Source organism: Rhinolophus sinicus, chromosome 10 (genome assembly GCF_057876585.1).
Source record: "Rhinolophus sinicus isolate RSI-liver-muscle chromosome 10, RSI-T2T, whole genome shotgun sequence".
Taxonomy (NCBI): Eukaryota; Metazoa; Chordata; class Mammalia; order Chiroptera; family Rhinolophidae; genus Rhinolophus; species Rhinolophus sinicus.
In genome coordinates, this window is record NC_142510.1 from 14,361,838 (window position 1) to 14,389,639 (window position 27,802).

Genomic DNA, 27,802 nt, shown 5'->3' on the forward strand with positions numbered 1-27,802 from the left:
ATGATGCAAGATGTAGTTGAGGCACCAGGGCTGGCATGGCCAAGCTGAGAGATGGGTGTGTGCTGCGCCAATCCCCCAGCCCTGGCCCTCACCAGCCCCCAGGTTGGATGGTGACAGACAAGTGGACGGTCCGGCTCCACCCTGGCCACTGACCATGCCCACGGGTGCCAAGAGCTTTTCCATACATTGAAAGACACTAACAGTTGCTCTGCTCATTCATAAATACACAATTTTATTTGCTATTTTCAGGGGAAACTTAGGCATTAAAGTGTAAGCTGATAAAATACGGATACCTAAAAAAGTATAAAAGTATAAATATCCCCTTAGAATAAATTTTAGTGAATTAAGTCTTAATATCTTTAAATTAAAAAAAAAGAAAACACCACAAGCCTACCTATAATGTCAAGGTCACAAATTAAACGACGCTAAGCGGCCAGCAGCGCCCCACAGGTATACCCGAGGCCAGCAAGGGCCGCCCTCCTCCCAGGGTTCCACGGGCAGAATGAATCACCAGGGCTAAATGTGCCCTATAGAAAGGTTGCTATAAATGGTTGAAGCCAAACATTTAACAACATACAACAGACCTTACAAAAAGGAGGAGGTAAGTCCTAGGTGCTGGAGAACTTGGTTAATCAGGTTATTGGCAAAGGAGGAAAGGGCTCCGGAAGCATTTGAAACTAGACGTGTCAGAACCTCTCTCCGACGTGTCAGGAGCCCCCGTCAGTGTGCACAGCTGCCCCGGGAAGGAAGCCCGAGGTCAGGAAGCAGAAAGCTGCTCATCGGAGCCAGGTCCCCCGACTCGGACAGTCTCCACGACCAGCTCAGAAAGGTCTGTTCTCAAAGCATGCGGACAGCAGGTTTTAAAGGAATCCTAGAAGCTCCAATGTTGTGTCAGGTGGGCAGAGCCCATGTAGGTTGTGTGTAAAGTCTCAAACATCCCAGAAATACCAGAGAACTGCATAGTTATACAAAGAAAACGAAGAGAGCTGGCAAGAAAGAGAAATATTTGTGATGCGCTGTAAACATCCAATTTTCAACGTGACCCGGTTTCAGCTCCAGACGCCAGGTGGACGGGCCTCCCACCCTGACCTCCATCCCAGCGAGACAAAGGCACTAACCGACGGGCGCCAGCTCCCCTACGAGCCCGTGGGTGGGACGGACATGACAAAATTTCTACCTCCCTTTCAATGACTTAACAGATCAATCCAAAATGCAGCAACACTTTTAGGCATTTCTAAAAAGTAAAAACATTGGGAAGTCTATCCACACTGGGAAAAAAGGGGTGCAAAGGTCTCTCGCCTGGAAAATACAAATGGAGAAGCCTTGAATGTTCCCGGCTGGATCAGGTTGGGGGAGCACGGCCTGAAGGAGGCCCAGCTTCAGGGTGGAGGCTCGGGAAGTAGTGAACACACAGAGGCCGCCTCTGTCAAAAGCTGCCCAAGGCTGAGAGACGGCCAACCGATCACACCTGGGCATGACTCCCAGACCCGAGGACCAGGGCCTGGTGCGGTGTGGGTGCCCATCGGACACCCAGGCCCAGGGCCACAGCACTGCGGCCACTTGCTACCAGTGCGGCCCAGGCTCCATTACAGACTGTTTATGTAGCACCAAGAACGCGGTCCTTTAAATGATCTTCGGTGATTGAAGGGGTTCGTCGGGAGCATCCGCCTTAGGCCTGTGCAGCACTTGGAAAACCCTAGTGGAGGCCCCCGCAGGAATGCCCGCCTGGCCAGCACGCCACCTCCCAGTGGGGATGCCCGGCCGTGGACAGCTGGTCCTGTCTCTCACCACCCACCACAGAGGCAAAAAAGGATTCACACCGATCTCTAGAGAAATTGTCAAAAGCAGGTTTCTTCTCATGGCCAAGGTTCCTCGACATGGCGGTTCGTTGCAACTTGGGAAAAGTAAAATGTTTCTTCAGCTGTTGACGCGGTGCTCCTCACATCCTTGAACCCCGCTCTTGCAAAATCTGAAAACACCAAACGCAGAGAATGAGGACGTGGGCCTTGGACAGGGAGGTGGGGCTACGCAGCCCTGGAGCCAAGTGCCTGGCTCCAGGGAGCTGAGCCCACAGACGTCAGTTGGCCAGCACCCCCAGCCAGGCTCTGAGAACAGCAGGCCTGGCCCAGCTGACCTTCTTTGTGGGGGGCTGGCTCAAGCACCTCAAGGCCCCACACAAGGGGCTGGCCCCTCCAACTCTCTCCACTCTTCGTCCCAACCTGCCGTCAGAAATGACACGCCCTCAGGTCCAACCAGCATCCCCCTGGGCTTCCTCCAGAAGGCCTGAACGTGGGCATGGCCCAAGGGGGTACCGCTCATTATTAGGCCTCAGAGACCCTCGACAGCATCCCCCCAGATGGCCACTTCCTGCTCCCTCCCAAGAGTTCCAGACCCCAGCCAGGGGCTTCACTGCCCGCCTGACAAACACTGACTCCTGAGAACCTCTCCAGCCCAGCTCCATCCCAGGCCACAGACACATGCACAACCGGGGACTGTGGGGTCCCAGAGGCCCCACCCCAACCTGCTTCTCTTCCTTCTTCCACGCCCCATTGAAAACCATGCATCCTCCACCCTGCATCCAGTCACACAGCCCAGAAGCCGGGGCTCCGGGCCTGTCCCATCACCCCGACGCCCGCCAGCTTGCCCTGTATGCTGCCTGGCTGGGCTCACGTCTTGTTGCACAGGGCGTGGCCTCCTGTGACTGGACTGCCCACCCCGAGGGGTCCAGCCCCTCCTGCTGGAGCAGACAGGCCTCTACAGAATGTGCCCCTGACCCCACTGCCAGCCCTGCAGAGCCCACGCCCCTCTCCCTTCCGCTTCTTGGCAGCTCAGGGCCAGAGCAGCCCCTCACCTCACCCTGGCCCCTCTCTCACCACTGTGCACCCCATCCACCTCCCAATCAGGCTGGAATTACCAGGGGACAGGCCCGCACACTGCCAAACACCTGCAGACTCGAACCCTAGAGCCCAGGTAGAGGGGGCGGGACCACCGCGTGTCCCCAGATGGGGGCTTCAGAGCTGGCCAGTATTTTCATTTCGATGTATCAAGTATGGCCACTAAGCACCAGGAAACCAGGACAGAAAGGTCTCAGCCTGGCCCGTAAGATGACCCTCCCTGGGATCTCCTCAGCAGTGTGAGAGTGAACCGCCCAGGGGCATTTTCTGCTTGAATTTCATAGCTGAGATATGGCTCCCGACACTGTGCTTCTGAGCCCTGGGCCTGGGAGCCGCAGGGGGACGTGTCCTGGAAGGTGGCCAGCCCTATTCATGCCAGATCCAGACCCACACAGACACTTTGGCCAGAGTGAACTTCACTGATGCCCAGTAAAGCCCTGCGGGCGGCAGGCAAAGTTCTCAGACTCACAGAGAGTGCCCCACTGGCCCCATGACCTCCCGCTCACCAGCCAGGCAACTGCCCACAACAAGGCAGCCAGTCCCTCACGGTCACCCAGGGCTCATTGGAGAGAAGGTGAAAGTTCTCAGGAGCCGCTCCAGCCATCCCTTGACACCCCTCCCCCCCCGCTGGCCTGGGCCCCCTGAGTCTCTGAGAGCTCTGGGGTCACTCAAATGGCCCGTGCTGCAGTCCCTGCAAGGAACACAATACGCTGTACCCCAGACTGCACGCCCCTCCTCAGGCCAGATCAGAGCAATCCCCCAGGTTTAGTAAGATGCCCTGGGAAAGCCTGGGAGGTGACTCGGGGTGACAGTGCGTCCTCGCTCAGCCCTTGCAGGTTCCTCCTGCCTAGATGCTAGTCCCAGCCCCAGGAGGGTCTGTCAGCCCCTTATCTTTGCTGTTTGCAGGGAAAGCTGGGGTATGAGGGGTCCCATGATACACAGAGCTGCCCTCACTTTGTGGGAGCCCAGCAGAGCAGAGTTCGAAGGACTAAGTGGTGGAAACGAGGCCCACACAACCGGAATGTGGCCTGGGAGCAAGGTGACAGTACAGGAGGGGCCGCCCCGCCAGAGCAGAAGCCCCAACAACGATCTCCTAATGAGAACAGAAGAACCCTTGCAGGCCCTGTGAGTCACCGCCCCATCTGCCCTGGACAGAGCTGTCATCGGGGCCACCTCCCGCGGGGACGAGGGCCGGCAGTGCACTATGAGCATCCGCAGGGGGGCTCCGGAGGGGCCAGTGGTCACAGCACGCCCAGGGCCGCTCTGTGATCAGCTCGCACCCGCCCCTCCCACAGCCCAGACCCGAGTGAGGCCACCAGAGCAGCTCCAGCAGACGCACAATCAGTAACTGACTGAAAGCAGCCCCCTCCGTACTCCCGGATGTTGGCCCAGTGCCAGCGCCCAGCAGCCCTCCCACAGGTGCGGCTCCCCTGGCCCACGCAGGCTCCCTTGGCTCCCAGCCAGGTTCCTACCACAGGTCACCATCGGGCCGGCCCGAAGTCCAGGGAGCCACTGCTGCTGAGCCACTAAGACGTGGCCGCCCCAAACCGAGAAGGGCCACAAATGCAAACTACACACCTGATTTCAGAGACTCTGAAGTGAGAAAAGTATCACAATGATTTTTTTGATAAAATGACAATATTTTACATGTACTGGGTTAACAGTTAGCATAAATCTCACATTTCTTATTTAATGTTTAAAAAAGACAGCTGGAACTTGTGCCGCATATCCCCTGGGCTCTGTCGGCTGGTCCAGACCTGCGCTCTGCAAACATTTTCTTAAAGGGCCAGATAGTAAATATTTTAGGATTTATAGTTCAAGAGGCAAAACCGAAAAACCAAAAGACCCACAAAAGACCCAATCACTACAAGTATAAAAAAGCCCCCTGGTCCAGCCCTCATGACCAGAGGGTTGGCCTTTCATTGCTCGGCTGGCCTCATGCCTTTCCGTGCTGCTCCCAGGGTGGAGGCTGAGGGTCCCAGACGACAGGGCTCAGCCCAGGAGGAGGGCCCTGGTGGGAGCAAAGGACCCCAGGACGATGCCTGCCCATCTGCCTGCAACGTGCCCTCTCTGGCTCTCAACTTCCCGTGTGAAAGAGGAGAGAGCAGACCAGTGGTTCCTGCTAACGGAGAACACTGGGCTTCTGGAACCAGCTAGGACTATGCGTCCTGGGCAACGAGAAGAGGCTGGGACGTGACGGACAAGAGGAGCAGCAGGGGGCGTTGACGGAGTCTCCCATCACAGGGGAAACAGAACTGTCCGCCTTCATCCCTCGCCCAAGGCACCAGGGAACAGGGGCGCTGCCGTCTTTGGCCTCAGGGCCGGGGTGCAGCCTCTGCAACACAGCCCCGACTCTGCGGCCCTCAGCCCGTGGCCCGGTCACAGGATAGGAAAGCTGGCAGGGTGGGTGGCCTGGCCCCCAGGAAGTGCAGGCCCCTGTCCTCACCCAATGACATCCATGCCGAGGAGGCCTGACACTCGGGGCTCGCAGGCCCCCAGCCAAGGTCCCCATCCCACCCACACGGGGATCATAAAGGGGACGACAGACAGCCCCGCCCCCAGACAGGCCGGCTCTACTGCAGATCTACACAGCGGGCATCTAACATGGAAGGTTCTGTCAACTACAGGCACAGAAATACACAGCAGAGGAGAGGCTGGTAAGAGGAGACTACAGTACGGGGTCCATGGCAAGGGCAGCAGAGCTCACCGGGACATTTACACTTAATCTGAGTCATTCTTATCGTGACCCGTCTCCTCGTCGTCACTCTGGCTCGGCACACAGCACGCGGCAAGGGAGGAGAAGAAGAGAGGACACCATCAGTGCAGGGTGAGGTGTGGAGACAGCAGAGGGAAGCGCGCCCGGAGGCCACTCGGGGCCAGGAGTCCCTGCTGTGCAGTCAGCAAAGCGCAGACCAGCCTCATCTTGGGGGCCTAGGCCCCCAACTCACACCCAGATCGTACCATGAAGGAACATAGGACTCAGGCGTCTCCTGTGCCCCCGTGTTCCTGGGCTCCGACACCCCCAAAATGCCAGACTTTTCCTTCCCTGTGCACAGTGAAGAACTGAACCTCATCCAAAAAGAAGTCTGGCCTTTGCCCTCGGCTCCTGGGAGGTCATGACCTCCAGGCCACTCCAGACAGTCTAACAATGTGATGAGGGCTGGGTCAGTTGGCCAGGGGACCTGGACACTGCAATTAGGCAAACGGGCCATCAATCATCGATTAATCAACCAATTAATCGATCACGTCATGACCGAGCCCAGTAAAATCTCTGGACGCGGAGGCTGGCGGAGCACCCCGGTGATCAATGCTCCAAGCGTGTGGCCAATCATCCTGACTCCACAGGAGCACAAACAAAGGAGCCCCAAATCTGGCTGGTTCTCTGGCTCATCTGAAGTCTCCCTCCCGGCACTTCCTGTAAGAAACCGCGACTGTGAGCATAACGGGCTGCGAGTTCTGCATTCCTGGCAAACCCCGGAATCAGAGCGTGGGTGGGAAAGGCCCTGGCCTGGCCGCTGGTGGTGGATGCAGGTCTTGTGTGGACCATTCCCCTCGCTGAGTGACCCCACACCCGCCCACTCTCTCCTGCCACTTCCACCCTGAGACAGGAGATGGGCCCTTTAGTGCCAAGATGCTCTCACGTGCTGCACGGCACCTGGTGAGCAGATCCACGGCAGAGAAACGTGCTGCCCGCAGGATGCACACGGGTTCCCCCAAATCACCATCCCCAATCCTGCGCCAATGGTTTTCCGTGTCTTCCCTGGACCGTGCTCTGCCCGTTTAGAAGTCACTTGGCTGTCACACTTCAGAGCTAGGTATTTTTGGAGAGAGAAATAGGGCCATGTTCTCAACGGCAAAGCGATTTGGGGTCATGCCTGGAGCTCCCTCACAGCACAGACACATCCTTTCTGCAGCCGAAAAGCCACCTGAGGAAAACGAGCTCGGGCAGCTGCCCTAGTGAGATCAGCTAGGAAAACTTTTCAAGTTCAGAAATAACAGCTTCTAAAAATAAACAGCTTACAAAAGAGCTCTGCAATTGCTAGGAAAGAGGTGTGCCTTCTCATGAGGCTGGGGGGTCTCCGGGAGGTGGGGTCACATTCTACCCCTGACTCTACAGGAATACACCCCCAGGGCCGGCACTGGGGTTCCTTCACCCAAGCATGCCTGCCTGTTGCCCAGCCCCACAGGGACCCCCCTGGTGCTGTCCTGTCCTGAGCAGCAGCAGGAGGGCAGCGTGGGGACGTGAGGCCTGGAGGCCTGGACATGGGCCCTCCCCCAGCTGTGCAGACACAAGGCTTCTTCACATGTGGTGCAAAAGCTACCTCAAGCAGCTGGAGAGGTCACTTTGGGAGGGCCAGTGGGCGTGGGGACTCCGCCGAAGCCAACACCTCCAAAGAAGACCCTGACAGGCTCACAGGGGTGGTTCTGGGCAGCTGGGGGCCAGCTGGAAGCCACTCCAGCATCTGAGAAAGCCCTGGGAGTCCCGGTTTTATGTCATCAGTTAAAATCCAACTCTGGCCTTTTCCCACACTCACTCCAAACACCCTTTTGGCAGGCAATACCCTGAGCCTTTACGAGGGCTGCCAGAGCCCTGCCCCCAGCTCTGCCAAGGCCTCGCAGACCCCCGGGGCCTCTCCGAGCTGGCTGCAAGGCTGTCTGGCCACCACCTGGCTTGAAAGTCTGAAAGTCCTGCCAGGTGGAGGTAGCCCAGGCCAATGCTGGGTTGTCTGTCCTGGAATCCCTGACCTCAGGAACGAACCCAGAGGGGATGCCACTAGCATGTGTCGCCTATGGGCAAGGCCAGCCACCGCTGCCTGCCACGGGGCTAACCTGAAAGCAAAGGACATGTGAGTTCTGCTTTCGCCCTGGCTGCACTGCCCTTCCCAGGAGACAGAAGTGCCAGCGCCCACCAGGGAAAGGTGCCAGTTTACACAAGGACTGGCCCATGCTGGGCTGAGGCAATGCTCTGCAGAGTCTAAAGTAATAGAACACGCAGAATCCACTCCTTTTACAAACCAAACTCGACTCCCGGTGCAGGATGGGTGTGGCTGAGGCAGGCACTGCTCAGGGGATGCACCCAGCAGCCTCCACGCTCCCAAATCCCCAGGAAAACAGCCCACAATGGTGGCATCACTTGAAAGCACAGCTACCACACTTCCAGGCGCAACGCTCCCCATGAGAAGGGTTATCGGAGAGCTTTGCTCTGTGGGAAGCCTGTGTGCAAAGACCCCTCGCTGTACCACCCCCATCCCAAGGGATATAGATGTCCTTCATTACAGGACTCTGCTTCTGGCACGTGAGGCACGAAGTGCATGATAACAGATAAGCAGCACAGGTGAGCAAACCACCAGGACGCCTGCGCAGCAAGGAGCGCGACCAGACCAAGAAATGATACAGCTCTGGGGGGAAAACCCAACCCGGCCGGGCACCTTCCACCCTCACAAGCCCCGCCTGCTGGCAGGAGGCCAGAGCACCCGTGGGCTGCCAGCCCAGTCACCCCCGTCACCCACCTTGGCTTTCTCGCTGGGCTCGCTGGTCGTGCCGTACGGGGAGTTGTGCAGCTCCTTGGAGACCACACAGAGGAACTCGGCCTGGTCTTCGCTCCCATAGTTGTAGGAAGAGCCAATGCTGACCAGCTGGGAGGGGAGAAGACAGGTATGATATGGGCAGAGCCAAACGTGCGCCTGGCTCAGCACCCACAAGGAACGAGGCTCCAGCCTGTCAGCACCCACGGCAAAGTCAGCGGGTACTCAGGGAGATTAGGGACAGGTTTCACCCAAGAGATTTTTAATGAACTTATGGGAAACCAGGTCCCCAAACATCCACACGCGGGCACCTACGCAATGACACCCGGACACTACGACATGCGCACACCTCGTGCCGGACAGGCCTTCTCTGCAGGACGGCTGACTGTTTTCAGGGTTTCTGGGCCCACAGGTGATGCTGAGTGACCACAGGGAGAGGGGCGCTCAGCGCTAAGCAGGGTGTGAAGAGGGGAAGAGGGGCAGGGCTGGGGCGGCGTGCTCAGAGCTCGTCCTCTCTGTGCAAGCAGCAGAACCACAGACGTGGGCCAACCTGCCTGCTACCCCGGGCACCAAAGACTTGTGCTTTTAAATGCAAAATTAATCAAAAGAAAACTACTGAAACTGTACTAAGGCCACCCATGGCATAATTATCACAGCAACAAACACCTAGGAGGCCCCTTGCTCGCCAGCCTCTCCACAGATGAATCTGTGCACGTAGGAGAGGCAGGGGTGGGTGCTCTGCGTACAGAGACACAGGAAGGACGAAGTGAGGGTGGTGGGTGCAGCCGAGCAAGAGACACATGTGGACAGGAGAGGCCGGCATGGCCACAGGAGGGGAGAGCAGAGGGGCCCACAGAAAAGGGGCAGACATGCTCTCCGTGTCTTTGGAAGTCTGTTCTAGGGTCACAGGAGCTAGGCCCTGCCACCTGCAGACCACAGGGGGGCCTGGCCCTGGATGCAGACTGGGCAGTGGGTATGCAGCCCCTTCTAATCGGGTCTACCCGGACGCCATGTTCTCAGGAGGCACGCAACGTCTCCCAAAGCTCGCTTGGACTTTGTTCTGGCCTCACCACTGAGCACGGGGTGAGCCTGGGTTAGGTCCTGCCCTCGCTGGGCCCAAGCTGCTGCTCCACATCCCCTGCAGTAGGCAGGTCCAGCTCCTGCTTCTGTGAGTAGAGCATTTCTCATTAAGCAAACATGCCTCTGGTTCTGGGCTTCTGCTGGCATGAACCGGGAGGAGGATGTCCCGGAGTGACAAACTGAGCCAAGTACGGAAGGCTCGAGAAGAGAGGACCCTTCTCTTCTCGGTGGATTTGGGATCCACTCAGAGGAGCTAAGGACAAAGTCCCTGTGCTGGTCATGGGGAGGAAGACGCCCAGGCAAGAAGCAGGACGTGCTCTCTCCCTCCCGGCAGGAGCCATAGGCGTGCTTAGCGCCACTCAAGGGTGACCTATTACACACCTCCTGAACTGGTGACAGCTGTTCCCATCTCCCTCGTCCAGGCTGTACACCGAGGGACAACAGGAGGGGCAGCAGGAGACTGCTGTTCCTGCGTGAGTCTCTGGCCAGATTTTGATTGGGTCAGAACACGAGAAACACACGTGCACAGCCCAGGACCCTACTGGGCCTCTGGTGCGAGGGCAGGGCAGGACAGGACAAGCTGTGACACCCTGAAAGCAGGACACACAGAGCAGCCCTGGTGGCTAGTCCCAGGGTGGAGGGAAGGACACAAATGCTGACTGTACCTGTCTTTAGTGACATTTTAAGGGAACTCCAAGCACTCCACAATGCGATCTATTATTTCAAAAGACCCAAAGCAAAGGGGTAGACTTAATTAGGAGGGGCGCTGGGGAAACCCCCTAAATTCCCACTCTCTCTCTGGGCAGGACCACTCACAATGGACAGAACCTGCCCCCTATGGAAGCCAGCAACAGAGGAAACTGCCAGAGCCAGAGGGGGCCCCGTGAGCAGGGCGGCCGGTCTCTGCGGTGAAGGTCACAGATCCAGTGCCCACCCTTCACCACCAGTGCCCGGGGCTGGGGGCCGGACAGCGTCCCAAGCCCGAACCTCAGAGTCTCTGCCTAAGAAAGTAGAAGAGTGAGGACGGGCTGGTGGGAAAGGTGCTGGCCACTCAGGACACCCCTGACACGTGAGGCCACAGGTACTGAGCGCATCCACCCGGGACGAGATCAGTGCGCAGAGCTGCATGGAGTGAGGGAGCCTGGGAAGAGGCCCCAGCCTGAGGCCACAGCAGAGCTGAGGACAAGGGAGAGGCACAGCTGGGCCCGCATCTGCAGCATCTTTCCCATCAAGGGCAGAAAAGGGGCTGCAGGGCCGCAGGGCAGCCCCACCGGGAAGGGGTACCCGTGCCACCCGCAGCGCTAAGGAGCCCGAGTCCGCCTCTGCTCAGCCAGCACGGGAGGGGCTGGGTGGACACGGGGAGGGCCAAGCCAGGAGGCCCTCAGGACGTCAGCCACATACACGCTAGACACCAGATGGAAGCTCAGACAACAGTCCCCCCGAAATGGGCTAGAGAAAGAATAACTGCAGAGAGAAAAATGGGGTGAAAGCGGCGGGGGGGGGGGGTGTGTTCTTTAAGAACAACTCTTCCCTCCCCACACAAACGCTGAGGTTCAGGCTGCCGTTGTGAGCGGTGCCAGTGAACCACGGTTCCAGGAACCACAGGCTCCCAGCGCTTCATTACTGGTCCCTGGGGCCAGCCCTGAGGACCCAGGTGTGGCCTTTGTCATGAAAAGCTCCACTGTACCACAGGCTCAGGTCACCCCTGCGGGGAGGGCTGGCGGGTGGGGTTCACCTGCTCAAACTTCCAGCCATCGGACATGGTGGACACCATCTGCGTGAGCTCCTCCTCCTGACACTGCAGCACACGGTACACGTGCTTCACCGGCACCTGCGAGAACAAGGGCCACAAGTGAGACAGGCCCCACACCCTGCTGCTCCCAGCCCGGCCCAGCTACCCTGCCCTGGGTGCTGGTTCTGGGGACCGCACGAGGGCCCCGATGAGGCTGGTGTTTTCTTCTTCCTCTAAGGCTCAGCTCGAAGCAGCCCCGAATGAATCTACCCCAACAAAACCAACTGGGCTAGAACAGCGGCCGTTTGCTGCTTTCTCGTCTGCCTCCAAAAGTATTTCTATTTCTAAATTCCAAAATAAAATGAGTCATGTTCCTAAAATGCCCAAAGCACCTGTGTCTAGACGTGAATGCACGAGGACATCCATCTCTGTTCCTCGGGGGAATCACACAAAGTCCCTGAATGCCCCTGCTCGAAGGACAGACAGACAGGCCTACTCCCAGCAAAGCTTTCAGACCTCCCAGCAGCTCAGACAGGAGCCCTCCCTTGGGCTGAACTGGCTCCCCCAAATTGGTGTATCTTCTGACCCAGCCTCCCACTTGACCTTCCCTGGGCTCCATTCCAGGCATGGCACTGGTGCTGGGAGCCCCTGGGGAGGTCTGCCCTTGCCGTGCTGCTATTCCAGCAGGAGGCGGTGGCCACCACACACAGCACATGTGTAACCGGGGGAAGGGGCCAAAGGCACTCCAGGCTGTTCTGACATTAAGGCAGTGAGTCATACCAGTGACACTTGAATGACAGTGTCACAGCCTGAAGCAGGCTGCTTCCGTTTGAGAAACAGTAACACTAACATCCGGCCTGAGCCCTCTAGTCCTGACGCAGGCCCCGTGACGCGGGGCTCCTCTAGCTCTGCTATGGAAAGGGAGACTGAGGCACACAGGTTCAGGGTCGGCCCAGGTCACATGGATCATAAGTCGGGCTGTGAGGGGGGAGGAGGGAGATGAGGCAAACTGGCCAGAGATGACCAGGGAGTTTGTGGACGTATCTCCTCCCAACGGTCCTGGCACCAAAGAGGCTCCCACAGGAGGGCTGGAGGCCATGCGGGCAGGTGGTCCCAGCCTCCCAGGCTGTCCCTGAGGCATGCCCCTCTCCCAGCCTGACCAGACACTCCGAGTGGCCAGGCTGTCAGCCAGTCTCTTCATGAAGGCCAAGAGCTCTGGCTCAGAACCTGCCAGGTGCCCAGGGAAAGCCCACGGGGGTTGGGGGATGAAAAAGTTTTCAGTGGACTGAGACTCTCCAGATAATGGCAGCTCTGAGGGACCATCCACTTCGTCCTCCTGTCTAAGGAGCAGAACTCACTGGGCAAGGGCGTATCGTTCTGTGCCCAGGAGCAGAGCTGGCACAGCAACAAAGACCAACCCCTTAGACCCTTGGCGCCTGCCTTCACAGTGGGGCCGAACATAGCCGACTTCACTGGCCCAGTGGGCAGCAACGTGGCTCTGCTGGCTCTGGCACTGCCAGGCACAAAGGTGGTACAAAGAGAACCGAGCGAGCCCTGCTTTTATAGTAAAGCCGAGTCCTCAGCGCACCGAAGCTGGCTTGCAGGATCCCCACCTCCACAGCCTGCCCCCTCCTTGCTGCCCCCCACACTGGCCCTCTCAGTGGGCAAGAACCCTGCCTGCAATGCCCTCCCGAGACGGCTACACACCCACTCTCCCTCGGAGGCCTGTTCCCCACCACCCCCTCACCCTTCCCAGGCTTTCTTTCCTCCTTGGTAGCTGCCTGTCCCTTCTCACTGCAGTGGGACTCCCTGAGGGTAGGCTGGGCAGGGCTAGATGAATGTGCCCTGCGAGCCTGCCACGGTGCCAGCTGGCAGCACCGCAGGTGGCTAGAGGGCAGGCCATTGGGCACTAGGACAATAACAGAGGAAGATGATCATCAAGATAGGACAGCCCACTCCTGAGGCCTCCTGAGAAGGCCCTTGGTCAGCTAGGGGGAGAGGTGGGAGCCGCATCCAGGAACCAGGCCTTGGAAGATTCCAGCACATTAGTCATGGGCTCACCTGTGATGTTTTGCTGTCTCGTTCTCTAATTTTGTCTTTTACAAGTTTTATTAGTGAGGTGATATTGTAAAATTCCGCTTCCTCCAACACTCCTGAAATAGAGAAAAATAACTGTGATTTTCAGCAGATCAAGGAATAAACTTTTCACCTCGGCCTTGCGGTGGACCTGTGGCATGTGCCCGGCCCACTCAGCGCTCCTCAGCCCCCGTCCCGAACACCCCTAGACTCCGTGCAGACACTGTTGGCTCTCTGTGGGGCTCCCCAGGACTGGGATGGGGGCGCAGATGGAGGAACAGCAGGTTTCAGAACACACTCTTACATGAATCCCAAGGTGACCTGCTGGGTGCCGAGCGCGTGCGCACAACAGCTGCTGCACACACGCCTTTATGAGTGTGGCCTCCGATCTCCACGCCGGGCACGACGGGTGGGACGCAAGCTCTTCCCTCCATAGCCTGCAGCTGTCTGCCCTGGGCTGGCCGACTTGTCCCCCCCCGCCCAGAGGCTCCGGCCTGGCCAGGCCGCCCTGTGCACGTCTGAGGCACTGGGCACCTCGGGCTCCCTATTCAGTCATCAGCACTGTGGCTGCAGCTCCTCGCTCCAGGACTCCTGCCAGTTGGGGAACTCCTTTCCTCCCAAAGATGGCTGTTTGTAATGCACCACGTGAGAGACGCGAAACCTCCAGGAATTCTAAAGAATAAACAAGAGGAGCTCTGCTTCAGGGATTCCTCGTGGGTATTCCAGAAGGCTCAGAGCGTGCCGTCAGCTGCCATGCCCGGTCATCCTGGCCAGCCCTTGCTCTGCACGGTGCGGTCCCTCCACTGGCAGCACTAGGGGCTCAGAGCCGTAGACTCTGGCGGCCAGACCTGCTTGGGCTGCCTGTGCTTTTTCAGGGCCACCCAAAAGGAGGCTGCCTCTCGAATGTCACTTCTCAGGATGTCTTGGCCACCAACCCTTCCCATCAGATCCGCAGGTGAAGACTGACGGGCACTGCAAATGAAGCTTTAGGACAAGCGCGGGGCCTGAAGGGCACATCTTTCTTCCGCCTGGACACTCCAAGCACTAAACTCTGAAGGGCAGAGCCAGGAAACGATGTCCTGAAAGCACTCTGTCTGAGGCCGGTCGGAAGGCAGGTGAGCGAGGCTGGGCAGCGGGGCTTCGTCACATCGAGTACCCCTTTCTAAGCAAATCACGTTGGGAACAGGCTGTGAAGTTTAGCCCAGAATTGTACAGCTGCACACACACAAAAGGGTGCTCCAAACCATGCAAGTATGTGCGCATGAAAAAAGGAGTCTGAGGGCCAGAAAAGACACCAAGCAAGACGTGGTGAGAGCTGACGTACCGCAGCACACAGTTCAGTGCCGCCGGCGGCTCCAGGACGCAGGCAGAGCGGGAGAGCCACTCTGAGTGCCAGTGCCCTGAACCTCTCCGGAGCTCCCTGGTGCTGGGAGCCAATCCCACACCACAGCACGCAGACACGCCAGCCTCGGGTCTGGTGCCCCCAGGGCTGCGCCTGGCATCCCTGCTTCTTGTGCCAGAGTCTGAACTTAGCGCGACGCTTGAGAACGCAGACAGAACTCAAGTGGTGATGACACGGGGTGCCCTGGAGGGAGAGTAGAGCCGGGGTGATCGAGACTCTGAGGGACACCTGGGAAACTCGCACGGCGGGCACACGCTAACGCACGGCCCTCACAGTGTGAGAACAGGTGGCTGTCCAAGGGGACGAGCCCCACCCTCATGCATCATTGAAGGAGGGAGTCCGTGGAGAGGCCCACAGCCTAGGGGACCCCATAGCCAGGCAGTGGGGTTACAGGAGCCTGGGCCAACGTCCCCGGGCCCTTCTGCTACAGAGGTCCTGACGAGCCAGCCCAGCTCTGAAGAGCCTTTGCTTCCTGGAGGAGGGGAAGAGGTCATGCCAAGCAGCCCTCTCACCCCTCTGAGACCAGTGTCTGCTGCCTCATAGGACATGTTTGCGAGGAAGCTGGACAGCAGGTGAGGAGACGGGCATCTAGGACTTCTGAAGGGGGGAAGGGGTGCATGGACTCCAACCTGGCCCTTGGCGCACAAGGCCTGCTCCTTGAGGGCAGCTCGGACTCAGAGGGGTCCAGTTGGCACCTTCACTGGATCCTGCCCTCAACTCACCTTCCTCTGCAAGGTCTTTGTTGATGACCAGCTTTCCATGTCTCAGGTAGTTCAGCACGGGCCCAAAATAGGTGGGGTCTCTGTCGATTAAATAGGCACCTGTTTCATCCTAAAAAGAACAAAGCACCAACGTGAGTCTTGGGCCAGAAAGCAGCGACTACAGCTCACCGCAAGCCAGGTCACATTCAAAGGGGCTTTTAGAGGCATGTGGGGCGTGCGTCTTTTTACCCCACAACCAGATGGCGTTCATGGCACTTTTGGGAACCCCAGAGCGGTGTTCAGGCCTCCTGCCGTCCTCCACCCCTGATCTGTCACCATTTCAGGTCTAAGCCGAGTTTAACTTCCGTTTCGTACCAAGTTAAGCTCCCTTTATTCACTGTGAAGCAAGGTGATTATGGATGGAGACTCCTGCCTCACTGCTCCAAAGATGTCTGAGGAAAAGCTGATCCTTTTCTCGTTTTAGAAGCCATTCCACAAGCGTGACTAACAGACTCTCGTCCGTGGAACTCCTAAAGGCAGGGCTGACCCCGACGGTTCCACTTCGGAAGGCCACTGCGACACGGGCCTCTGCGGCCAGCACCTGCCCTTCTCATTTCGGGGTTCCTCCCGGGGCAGGTGTGTAGGACTGGGGGTCAGAGGCACATGGAAAAGAGCCTCGTTTTCCTCCGAATGTGGCCCCCGAGCTTCCCAATGACTACTGACCACTAAGGGAGCCTTGGTCGGTGGGCGGTAACCCTGGAGGCTGAGCTGTCTGTAAAACAGACCCTCAGAGGGTGCTGCTCCCTCGCCTGGACCAGCCCGGATTCCTCCCCAAGGCCAGGGGCTTCCAGGGGCCCTCGCCGCCCACTGGCAAGTCTTCCAAGTTGGTGCCAACCACAGCCTCTCAGTGGCCGCTGCAGCCATGGCCAGGGAGGGTGGACACTCGGGAGGGGGCAGTCCCTGCACAATGACACCACCAGAGGGGACCTCATGGAGATCACGCAGAGTAACAGGCATAGGGGGGGGGGGTGTCGGCGGTGAAGGAGCCACAGTGATGGGGAGCGTGACTGTACCAGGGTCCACCAAACGCAATGGACCCGAAGCTGCCAGGATACATGTCGACCGCATCTCTGATTTGCGTCGCTGAGTATGACCCTGCCCAGGCGGCCTTCCAGTGCGGCTGCCCGGTGGATAAGGGACCGAGCAGCAACTCCCGCCACACCAGCGACGATAGCCCATCAAGAATCCTCCCTCCCACAAGCCCACCTGCCCTCCCCACGCAGTCTGGTACCTGGACTGACAGCTCCAGGGAGGGCAGCAGGTGCCGAGGCCTCGGCCATGAGACAAGAAGTGACGGTAAAACAGTGTGAGAGTCGACGTGTCTCCCTGTCCAGAAAACGGCTTCTGGGCTCATGAAGGTCCTCCGCAAGTGAGGACCAGAGACAAGAAGGCAGCCAGCTGGCTGCACCCCAGGACCGCATCGGGCATCTCTGCCGGGGCCTGGGCGGCGGAAACACCTGAACCTCTTGGGTGTCAGAGGCCCATGGGCACCAGAGCCCGACACACAGCGAGGCAGGAGGCATCGTGACCACAAAGCAATGCTCTGAGACGTTAGGACCCTACTTTTCATTCATGAGCATCAAATCCTGGAATTCATGTGGTAAAACCTGGTGGTTTCAAAAGTTTCTTCCCTGGGCCGGCCCGGTGGCGCAGGCAGTTAGAGCTCCATGCTCCTAACTCCGAAGGCTGCCGGTTCGATTCCCACATGGGCCAGTGGGCTCTCAACCACAAGGTTGCCAGTTCAATTCCTCGAGTCTCGCAAGGGATGGTGGGCAGCGCCCCTGCAACTAAGATTGAACATGGCACCTTGAGCTGAGCTGCCTCCCAGATGGCTGTTGGTTGGAGCACGGGCTCTCAACCACAAGGTTGCAGGTTCGACTCCCGCAAGGGATGGTGGGCTGTGCCCCCTGCAACTAGCAACAGCAACTGGACCTGGAGCTGAGCTGCACCCTCCACAACTAAGATTGAAAGGAAAAAAAAAAAAGTCCTGGAAGTACACACTGTACCCCAAAAAAGTCCTGTTCCCCTTCCCCAATAAAAAAATCTTAAAAAAAACACACAAAAAAACAGTTTCTTCCCTAAGTCCACGATCACAAAGCGATAAAAACCCGCTTTCCTCCGCTCACATCAACGAGGCTCTGGACGTGAAGGCACGAGGACCTGGAGCCTTGGTCTGTGTGGGGGCCCCGCTCAGCCCAGAGCACCTGTGTCCCGCTCTCCTGTAGGTCCGGGCACTCAGCCCTGTCCTCTGTCACTGCCTGCTCCTCTCCCCCCACCGAGGACTTCCTGTCCCCCAGGGCAGTGCCCCACTCGCAGACTCCCAAATTCCTCCTTGGGCCCCATCGCCCATGGAAGGAAGCACTGGTCAGACACTCCCATGGGCTCCTACCTGCCGGCCCTCCGGACCGCGGCTGTTATCCAGGCGAGGCCAAAAGACCCCACAGACCAACTTACAGAAGAATGTCGCTTCAGCAGCCTCCCTACTGGGGAAAACGGCCACTGTTTCCTACAAACGGGCCCAGGTCAGAAAGGAAAGGAATGGAGCTGCCACGACACAGAGTCGAGGGGTTCCCCCCACACACTCCCAAGGTACGAAAAGAGCCAAACCGTGACATTTATACGTTAGCAAGCTCAGAAATTATTCATCAGCTCGCTGTTCCCTCACAGACAGCTGGCAGAAGGTCAAGTAGGAAAGATCAGACGGCACGGGGCTCGTCTCCACCCTCAGGACACCCCAGGGAGCCTCCCTCGTCAAGGGGCTGAGGCCTCAGGACCGGCCTGAGGTCAGATGGAAGACTCAGGCCACACGACTCACGAGCTGGGCACGGCACTCAGAGCTGGGACCCAGCAGGAGTAAAGCATCTTTACTAAGTGCCAACACCACGCTGAGCAACACGAACTACACAAAAGTGACCCAGGTCCACAAAGCCTGGGGGGACCAGGCCATGGGACAGAGAAGGGAAAGGCAGGTGAGCCAGATGAAACGGGTGCCAGGTGCAGAAGGAATGCAGACTGCCGCTTGGACAGGGCACAGCGGGCCTGGCACTGTGCTGGGCCGCAAACGTGGGCTAATCCGGAGACGGGCAGGGACCCGGGGGCACTCTTGGGACACGCTGCATGTCCCTTTCTGAGGATCAGCAGCTTTGAATCAGTTAAAGCAGGGCCTCAAGTGACCCCCCAACACTTCATGGCTTATCTTCAAAGCCCATGTGAATTTTACACTTGATTCCTTGTTCTATTTTTAATACAAAAATGTTTTCTCGAACACCTCGCAGCAGCCACCCTGAGAAACTTGATGAAACACATGAATTTAGAAAGTTCAGGGTGAGAACACCTCGGGGAGCTGCGGGGGACCAGGCGTTCAGAGGCACAACAGAACCCCAACTGCCCAGAGCTGGGTACCCTCCCACCTTTGGGGAACACATGCCAGCTGCCTGGGCATTGTGCCCAGAACCTGCCGGTCACTCAGACACACCTGTTGCCTGCGCCGGCGTCCAGGAGGACAGGTGCAGCCTGAGTGGGCCTTAGAAGGGACCCTCACCTGACCGTGTTCTCCACACGGCATGACTCTTGCAGCTCCGCCCATCCAGGTGGCCCAGGCATCACCAGGCCCGGCGGCTGTCTTCACACGGCCCGACACTCCCTCCTGGGAGGGATGCCACAGAGCCCATGCCCAGGCCTGCCTCGAGGCCCACCCACCGGAGTCCAGACCTGCGGTTCACTAGGGGACCCTGAGAGCCTGAAGAGCAAGTGGCCTTGCGTGACAGACTGTGCCATCCGCTGCCAGTGACAAACCAGCCTGTCCAGCCCTGCCACTAATGAGCGGCCAGGATGGAAATGTCTGCATGGCTTCTGCCATGGAGTCACGTCAGGGCTCTCTGGGTGGGCTGCTTCTTGTGGACTCATTTGGATCCAATTGGCATCGTTAAGAATTGGGGCCGAGAGACACCAGGGTTTGGACAGAACAGGCAGCAGCGGGCGGGGGCGGTGCCCTCACCCCTGGGCCTGCGGGAGCGGTGCCCTCACCCCTGGACCTGCCAGAAGGGAGATTTCAACTTGTACAAGAGCCAGGCCCTCCACCAAGACCCGGAAATTCCACGGGGCCTTATCTCGGCTGCAGCCCTGACGCCCACAGACTGACTCTCCCTTAGATGCACAGAGCAGGACCCTGGAAAAGCCGTGTCCCCAGCACCTGAGCGAGGAGTGTTGGCGATGGTGGTCCGAGGACAGGTACCCTGAGGCATCACTGCGGGGTGAGCTGACTAGACAGCGACTGACACGGGTGCCAGGGGCCCCAGCACCTCATGTGCTCGTGTTGGTGATGAGGAAATAAAGAAAAATACAAAACACACAAATACAGAAAACACACAAAACTCCCAAATGCAGAATGTCAGGCTCACGCATAAGCACAGAGAGGACGTCTCCGTGGCATCTACACTAGCAACCGGGTGTGACTGAGGCCCAGGGGCCGGCACGATGGCTGCAGGAGCGTCATTTCGTCACCGCACATCTGCACCAGCACCGGAAGGAGACCCCTTGACGTCCCCTTGGGGAGGCCACACGAATAAGCAAGGGAACTGGACCGAGACCGAACACGGGCCAGGGGCAAGACGCAGGGATCTCTTCTTCCTCCCTTTCTGTCCTTCCCTCGATGCATCTCACAAGCGTGTGCTACATTTACAGAGCTGCACGTGGGTTTCTGGGTTTGTAAACCTGCCAGACTTCAGACTGCTTTCGCACTAATCGTTTCCCTCTATTGACCTTCCCCAATTCTCACTGAATTAGCATTTGACCTACTTGTGAAGTGCTGGCTTTAAAAATATACAGCTACCCTAAAGGCATAAAAAGGGAAAATGCTGGACCTGGCTCTTGAATATTTAATGAGGGACAGCACCCCGCCTCCCTGCATTCCACACAGGGGTTCTGGGGGAGGGGCGGGGGCACTGACGCCCAGGGTGGCTGAATCCCACTCCAAGTGGGTACAAGCTGCAGACGGAGCCGCTTGTCTCCAGGAGGGGTTTGAACCCTGCATCCCTGAGTGTGGACCACGGGGCTGTGAGGCGTGTGCAGGGCGGCTGCCAGGCCACAGAGAGGACGCCCTGGCCACGGCCAAGCCCCTGTCACACGCTCTCCCTGGAGACCCTGACTTGGACAGAGGCCGACAGGCAACCCTGACAGCCAACCGCAGAGTGAGCCGTACCCCACCACTCCGCGGAGCCCAGGGGACCCTCTCCCACGTGCTGCTTGGGAGGCGATGCTCTGAGGGGACCCGGAAGGTACCCGGGCCCCTTAATCGACCGCCCCCGAGGCCGAGGTTCTCCCTGTCCATGCCGCGCCCAGAAGTAAAACCTGGCCCTTAAGTTAAAGGCAGAATCGAATGCAGCGCCCAGCAAGTGCCGTGGGTAAACTGAGGGCCACTTGTTCACAAGGGCCGCCACTCAGGGATACAACCATATCGTCCTGAAAGTGGAAAGAAGGAACAAAGGGTCGAGAATCAGGCTCTCATGCAAGATTCTAAACGGAAAATTATTCTGTCGACATGTCTCCCTCTGGCTCCATGAGTTCTTTAGGGAGTTTGCACTTAGCTTCTTTCAATCCTTCCCGATTTCCACACACACGACAACATGGACAGGACCACTTTGTTGCAAGAGAAAAAGGACGGCCACTGGAGACTGGAAACGAAGAGGGCTGAGTGTCCTGCACTAAATGCGACATATATTCTCTCTGTCAGACTCCCCACCGAAATCTAAGTGCAAAAGCAGAGAATTTTCTGTGCACAAACATTTGCAATCAACCTCATTAGAAGTACTTAGGTTTTACTCTGAAATTATCTATTTTTAGTGACCACTTCAAATCTGCACACAAAACCTTCACCTCTGCCGTCTTTTCTGCTTTGTTTTCTACAGTCTCTGATCTGGAAGAGGATCAGACGTCAACAATGACAAGTGAAGAGACGGAGGCCCAGAGGCCAGTCGGAGGCACGGGACTCACAGAGCGGGGCCTGGACTCCCAACAGCAGCCGTGCTCGCTGTACAGGTGCAGGAGGGCCAGCTGGCTCTGACTTAGTTTCCCCTCCCCGAGACCCCATGGTGCCCGGGGCGCACCCAGAGATCTGAAACCCTCTGGCCCACACGGGGAATAAAGGAAAAGCAAGGGCGCATGTGTCAGGGCTCCAGGTGGGACCAGCTGCCCCCGGCCACTTGCCCTGGAAACAAACCCCTCAGGCCGCGGGGCCCTGACCCTCGGGCTGCCTCCCAGCCCCCGACGGACGCCATTCACTGGAGCTTAGAAACAGAATTTAAGATGAGACACACACACACGACTCAAATGAGGCTCAGCAGAGGCAAAGGTCACCCCTGGGAAGCCCTGAGGCTTTTTCTGGAACAAACGTGCCTGAGAGTCACCTGCGGGGCTGCCACCACGGTCTGTGAGTAGCGGAGACAGTGCACAGGCCCCGTTCAGTTCGGCAGGACCGGGCCCACCGAGAGAAGGTCACTGAGGGAGGAGAGTCATGAACAGGATGCGGATGGGCCTGCCGACCCCAGTGCCACCTCCCCAGGTCACAGCTAAGAAAACTGATGTCACAAGACAGGGATGTCCATCTGCTGGGGCTCCTCAGGCACGGCCCTCGCTAGAGACGTCCGTGCACAGCACATTGCACGTAAATCCCTACAGGTGCCACACGACGCATTTTGGTGGCGTGAGTGCATGTTTATCATCAAACTGCTGGCGTCAGGAAATCACCTAGAGATGGAAACGGGCGGGAACCACGACGCCCGGGCAGGAGCTCCAGTCGGAAGGCCCCAGGCTCTGCCAGCCTTGGGGTGAGGCCTCCTCAGGGCCCGGCTCTCCAGTCCCCTGGGCGCCAGCCGCTCAGTGCTGGCAGCAGGACCCTCAGACAGGACACCGTCAGGGTTCACACCAGGCCCACGGCCCCCACGGGGCACCTGGGTCCTCACCACCAGCTGTCCCCACAGCCACCGCCTGCTGGCTCCCTGGTAGCCTCTGCTCTCTTCCTGCACTCAGTCCTGCTGGCAGGTCCAGTGCAGAGTCCACCCTCCTTCGCAATGGGGCGAAGGGCAGGCCCACGGCTCCTCTGCTCCGTCACCCCGAGGTCGGCCCGGAGCCACACGCTGCCCGCCTCTCCTGCTTTGAAAAACCGACCTCAGCAGTGAGGGGCCCGCCCAGCTCATCCCTCCAGAACCACCCGCACCCACCCAAGCCTGACTTGCCAAGATCCTGGAAGCCCAACTGCCGAAGAAACCAGAACCCACTAGAACACGAGGCGGGGAGGGACGCTCGGCACAGCCCCACTAGGATGCCGCGGCATGCCAGCGCGTGCCAACACACGCGACGATGGCACGTGCACCAGGAGCGGCACTGCCCAGACTCCAAGGCATCCAATTTCTTGCAAGAAACCTCAGTGGCTGCCCAGGAGGCTGTGTCCCTCCCCCAGGGCACAGCTCCAGTGTCCAGAATGGGAACCCGCCCTCCAGGGCCTGTCCTAAGACCAGCCGGGGGCTCTCGGGGGAGCATGAAAAGGCAGCTGGAGAAACGAGGGGGACTGGGGGGCCGGCTCCCACACACACGGCCCCTGGGCCCCTCCAAGAGGTTTGCAGTGAGCCAGTCAGTATATGTAAGAGACAGTAACAAAAACACACGCTGAGGGGGAGATGAAAGCATTCTTGGCACATTCTTCTGAAAAGCAAAGCACCAAAGTCAAATAAAGAGCACTGAGAGCTTTCTCTACTGACCGCAGTGACGCAGCACCAGGTACCGGGCGGCAGGGGCCCATTCATAGTCACTGACACCTCCTCTAGGACCAGAGAGGTACATTAACTACACCACGTCACACTGGAAGTTACGTTGTGGGCGGAGTCCAAGTCAGGCCCGAGTCCCCAGTCTCACCGCCACCAGGGAAACGCTCCGTCCCATCAACTCCAGACTGAAATGTTCCAGGAGCTCTGCAGTCTGGGCAGAGTTGCCCAATTAAGGCTTGGGGAGGGAGCAGTGCGAGAGGCCGGCTGGCATCCTGGCCACACAGACCCCTCCCTTGATGCCAAGCAGTCAGCTCCTTTAAAGGACATTACAGACTGCTGGCCCAGTGACCACCGACCTGGGGCGTCCCTGGAAAGGAGCCATGAGCTCCCACTTACAGGTGAAAGCAGACACAAATAACCTGGCAATGAGCAAGCTTCTCTGTGTTCCCCTAAAACTCTATTTGCAAAATCAGGCTGTTGGCCCGTTGTTGTTTGACCACTGCTCTAAACCAAGACCAGTCACTGTCCTGCTGGATGACAGCAAGTGAAGGCTGCATGTGCAGTCAGCAGAAAGAGGCGCTGCTGTGCAGCTGCCACCACTTCCTCCCAGGCCACCCTCCGATGGCTGGTGGGACGGGGATGGCCTGGGGTTGAGGCCCTGAAGCAAGCTCTTCTCATTCTTTCTCAGGACTGTCCAGCACTGACTCCCATGCAGGCTCAGGTCGGAGGGGCGTTCACGTTAGGCACCTTATGAAAAGGTGACCACAGCATTCACCGGGAGTGAGCGCCTGCTATACCAGGGGGAGGGCAGGGGCTGCTGCCAGCACACAAGGGCACCATTCTTTGAGGGCCTAAGCAAACCACAGTGCGTGGTCAGGGGAAGAACATGCCCAGAGCCACATCCTCAAGCAAAGTGTGAAATGACATGCACTGGTGTCTCGGGACACCCACTCGTGGCCTCTGCCAGGCTGGCACAGCTCTCATCAGTGCCGGGGAAGCTCATTGAATTCAGCAAGCTAGCCTTTCACCACTGATGTAGCTACAAATGAACATAACCCGCCCTTTCCACTCCAAGTTATCCCCACTTCTCTTGCCAAGCCGATTAAAAGATTGTACTTCTCCCCACACACCCCTCACTTAACCCTGTCTGCAAAATTCCTTTCACTCTTTCCAGTCCTGAGACTCCTGCTAACACTAAGTACCCCCAAAGTGAGCATAAGCAAAGAACGGCAAGGCATATGTCACCAGAAGCACAGATGGCCCACTCCTCAGACCCATCGGACACAACAGAGCCTGCAGCCCTGAAGCCAGGACAATGGCCCTGTCAGAGGACAAAAGCTCATGGGCAACCCACAGTTCTCTCTAGGTCTGGCTCAACTGCAGAGACCGAAGCCCCTCAAGTCCTGCGTCATCTGAGGAGTTTCCCACCACCAAGTAGTCATATTTCCGGTTGCCCTTTAACTCCTAAAGCATCTCCACACTAAAGCAGGGGCTGATTCAGCTCTAAACAAAGTCTAACCTGTTTGACAATGCCTACGGGCCAGGTACCAGGGAATACGAGACATAACCCAAATGAATCACATGTCAAGTATTTATGAAGCACTTCCGGGAAGGAGTATAACATCTAGTGTGTCCCTAAGGGAACACAGGAGAGGAAAAATGACCCAGGGCAGCTGAAATGAATAACCGCAGACATAGCTCCACTAGAGGAAGCCACGGGAGGAAGTGAGAATTCACACTTGGGCTGTCTGTAAAGAGAACTTCATGGCAGCAATGGGCCCAGAGTGAGAACTTGAGACAAGAGGGGAAGGGCGTGGGGCTTGGTGAGCAGTGGGTTCTGGGCTCAGTTCCGAGACAGGGATTGTGAAGACTTGCGGGGGGTTGGGGGGGACCAGTCCCAGCCCAGCTCCCCACCCTCCCTAACAACCTGTCTGTCGACGTCTTAATACTCCTCCAGAAAACATCGTATAACCCCACCTGTCCCACATGGCTTCACTGACTGAACTCACCACCAAGCCAGTGAACTCTAAACCCACCCGCTTCCTGAAGGTCCCAGGTCTTCCATTTCTTGGAACTCCTCCCCCCTTAAACCTCCCCACCCCAGCCCTATCCAAGCACCACCCTTTGCAAGCCCAGGTGCTCAATAAACACTAGTCAAATGCCCAGCAGGAAACCTCCCACCAGGCTGCTCAGGTTCAGTCCTAGGATGGTCCGGCAGCGATGATGCTTCCCTTAATCGTAACTAGGAGGTCAGAGATTTTTATGTGTGAATCAACATCCTGTTTCTCTCCCATCGTGTAATTACTAGTGTCCCACTCCTCCAAAACCCCTTTCCCTCCACCCTCATCCTCAGATTCCTCACTCGGGGTTTAATTATCTAAGAGGGAATGTCGGGGACATTCTTTCGTCAGAACCAAGAGAGAAAAAACTGAGAAGACCGAGTAGCTTATACATTTTCTCATTTGAAGTAAAACACTCTACTACTATGACTAATGTGAATTAACATTATTCTTTCTGCCAAATTCACATTATCTGTGACTAAAACTAACCCTTATTTACGGTCAGCTGTTTTATGAGACAGATTGTATCTGCTCCATTACCTTCATGTTCTAAATTTCAGTTTTACATTTCGGAAAACAAATGTGGTTATGTGGATGATGATTTTAAAAAATCAACAACAATCTGGATATATTCTGATAGATGACCCTCCCCCAAAGGACTCCTATTACGGTAAAGCATAGTTTTTTAAGTTGTCTTGAAACAGTAAAATAAAGGGATGAATCGACTTAACTGTGCACGCGATAGTTACTCTGCCTGGAATCAATTGTTTCAGTCCTGAATAGCCCAGCCGTTGCCTCAAAACAACCCAAAGGACATGAGCAATTTAAAATCTGACTCAGTATACAAAACAGGAATGGCTGGAGTAGAAATGCTAGTGAATGACCACTAAGACCCACTGTTTAAAAAGAAAAACAAAACGGTAAAATATACACCCACGCTATAAAAGGAAAATCACAGCTAACAAAAGCCTATTTCTATCCTGGAGATGACTGTCATTTTCTGGGAGGTCAATTCTCTTAAAGAGCTTGGTCAAATGAGCAATGGAAATAGCTGAGGGTATGGGTGTGGGTGGGGGGTGGGGAGGGGGCGGACCAGAGGGCTGGCAACTCGAACTCTGATTTCTATCCAAGGAAGGGTTGTTTTGTGGTAACTCAAGAGTTCTCATTTCCTGATCATAAGGTCATGCCACCCTGATGATGGTCTCTGTCAGGCTTTTCGAAGTTGAGGGATCTGACTCTTTCTGGGAAGCCTTATGCCTGGCAAATGTTGGGCTGGCTAGGCAGAAAGCCAAGTGCAATTATGTAGGCCCAACTTAGAGACCCAGGAAAGAATAAGGCTTGTGAACTCCCTAGGATAAATATAGGGAAAAAACTATTTTTCCAACAGCACCTTTGCTGCGTTTCAATCCTGTACAGTTAGTTGTACAGCTTCCAAGATACTCTTCCTCAGCCACACAAGTCTTGTAAAGTAAAGGTAATCAACAAAATAATTTGTTACCATCTGGACAACAGTGTAAGCGTTAAACTTGATAAAGAGAAGCTGCAAATCAATCTATCCTATCCTTTTTCTAGGGCAGTTGGAAAACTAAGATAATTAGAAAGCAGATAAAAAGATTTCCTACCTGGCCCTTCCTTGACACTTAAACCACACCTTAATATGAGCCACATTCCTTTTGAACTATTCTATGGACAGCACCTTCTTAGTATGCTGAATGGGGTGCGTGTTGTGGCTGAAAATGATGGCGCGCCAACTCTCTAAATGCAAGTCACTGGGAAAGGCAGGCCACCGTGTCAACACCCCACCACCACCAGCACCACCAATCCAGCCTGAAGCCAAACGTCTGGAATGTGAAAAGATGAGAAGAACGCAAGAGGTCTCCCATTCCAGAACCAGTAAGTGCACTGGGACGGAGAAGAGAAGGTATCTTGTTCATACACCAGAGACAAAAGAATCTACAGGGAAGAAAAGAAAGTAGATCCAGAGCAAAGTCCGAGGTGCGGGAAACCTCTTCCACCCAAGAGTAGTGAGGGCGACAAAGAGAGACACCCCGAGGTGGAGTGGCTGGGGATCCTCGAGGATGGTGGGCGCTAGGGAGCCACCCTCTTACCCGGGCCCAGAACAGGGAGTTGGGGGGCTCGAGTCGAGCTGGTGACGAGAGCTCGGAGCCCGGGGCGGGTCTCCTCAGCGCGGGCAACCCGGCTGGCCGGCCCGCGCACACCTCACCTTGTCCGAGTCCAGGTCGGGGTCCGCCTGGCACAAACGGTACAGGAAAGATTTCGGGTCCCGGCACAGCGTCTGCCGGGTGGTGAGGAAGTAGGTGCCGCCGACGTTGAGTCGGACCCATTTGGACACGCTGCCAGGGCGCTGGACCAGAGCGCCCAGCCCCGCGCTGCAGCGGCGGCAGAGGTTTCCCCCCAACCCCACTCCGAGGCAGCCTGGGGCGGGCTGCAGCAGCTCGCAGTGATTCTCCGCCATGATCCCAGCAAGCCCCACCACAACTCCCATCCACCG

At 57.2% G+C, this 27,802-nt stretch overlaps 1 protein-coding gene across 1 annotated transcript; it reads right to left on the bottom strand.

The window, feature by feature from the left end:
* Nucleotides 1-207: 207 nt before the first annotated feature.
* KCTD5 (potassium channel tetramerization domain containing 5) lies at nt 208-27,802 on the bottom strand. Its single transcript, XM_019719725.3, has 6 exons — nt 27,515-27,802; nt 15,432-15,540; nt 13,293-13,384; nt 11,235-11,330; nt 8,405-8,530; nt 208-1,969 (listed from the first exon to the last, which is right to left on the bottom strand). The coding sequence occupies exons 1-6, from the start codon at nt 27,794-27,796 to the stop codon at nt 1,940-1,942; spliced, it is 735 nt and encodes a 244-aa protein (XP_019575284.2). The 5' UTR covers nt 27,797-27,802; the 3' UTR covers nt 208-1,939.

What these genes read in the sequence shown, in the direction of transcription:
- KCTD5 (XM_019719725.3), bottom strand. Translation starts at nt 27,796, where the DNA reads ATGGGAGTTGTGGTGGGGCTTGCTGGGATCATGGCGGAGAATCACTGC. An exon ending in CAAAGACCTTGCAGAGGAAG is followed by an intron (nt 13,385 to 15,431) that starts GTGAGTTGAGGG and finishes TCTCTATTTCAG; the next exon opens with GAGTGTTGGAGGAAGCGGAA. An exon ending in GAGACAGCAAAACATCACAG is followed by an intron (nt 11,331 to 13,292) that starts GTGAGCCCATGA and finishes TTGTTCTCGCAG; the next exon opens with GTGCCGGTGAAGCACGTGTA.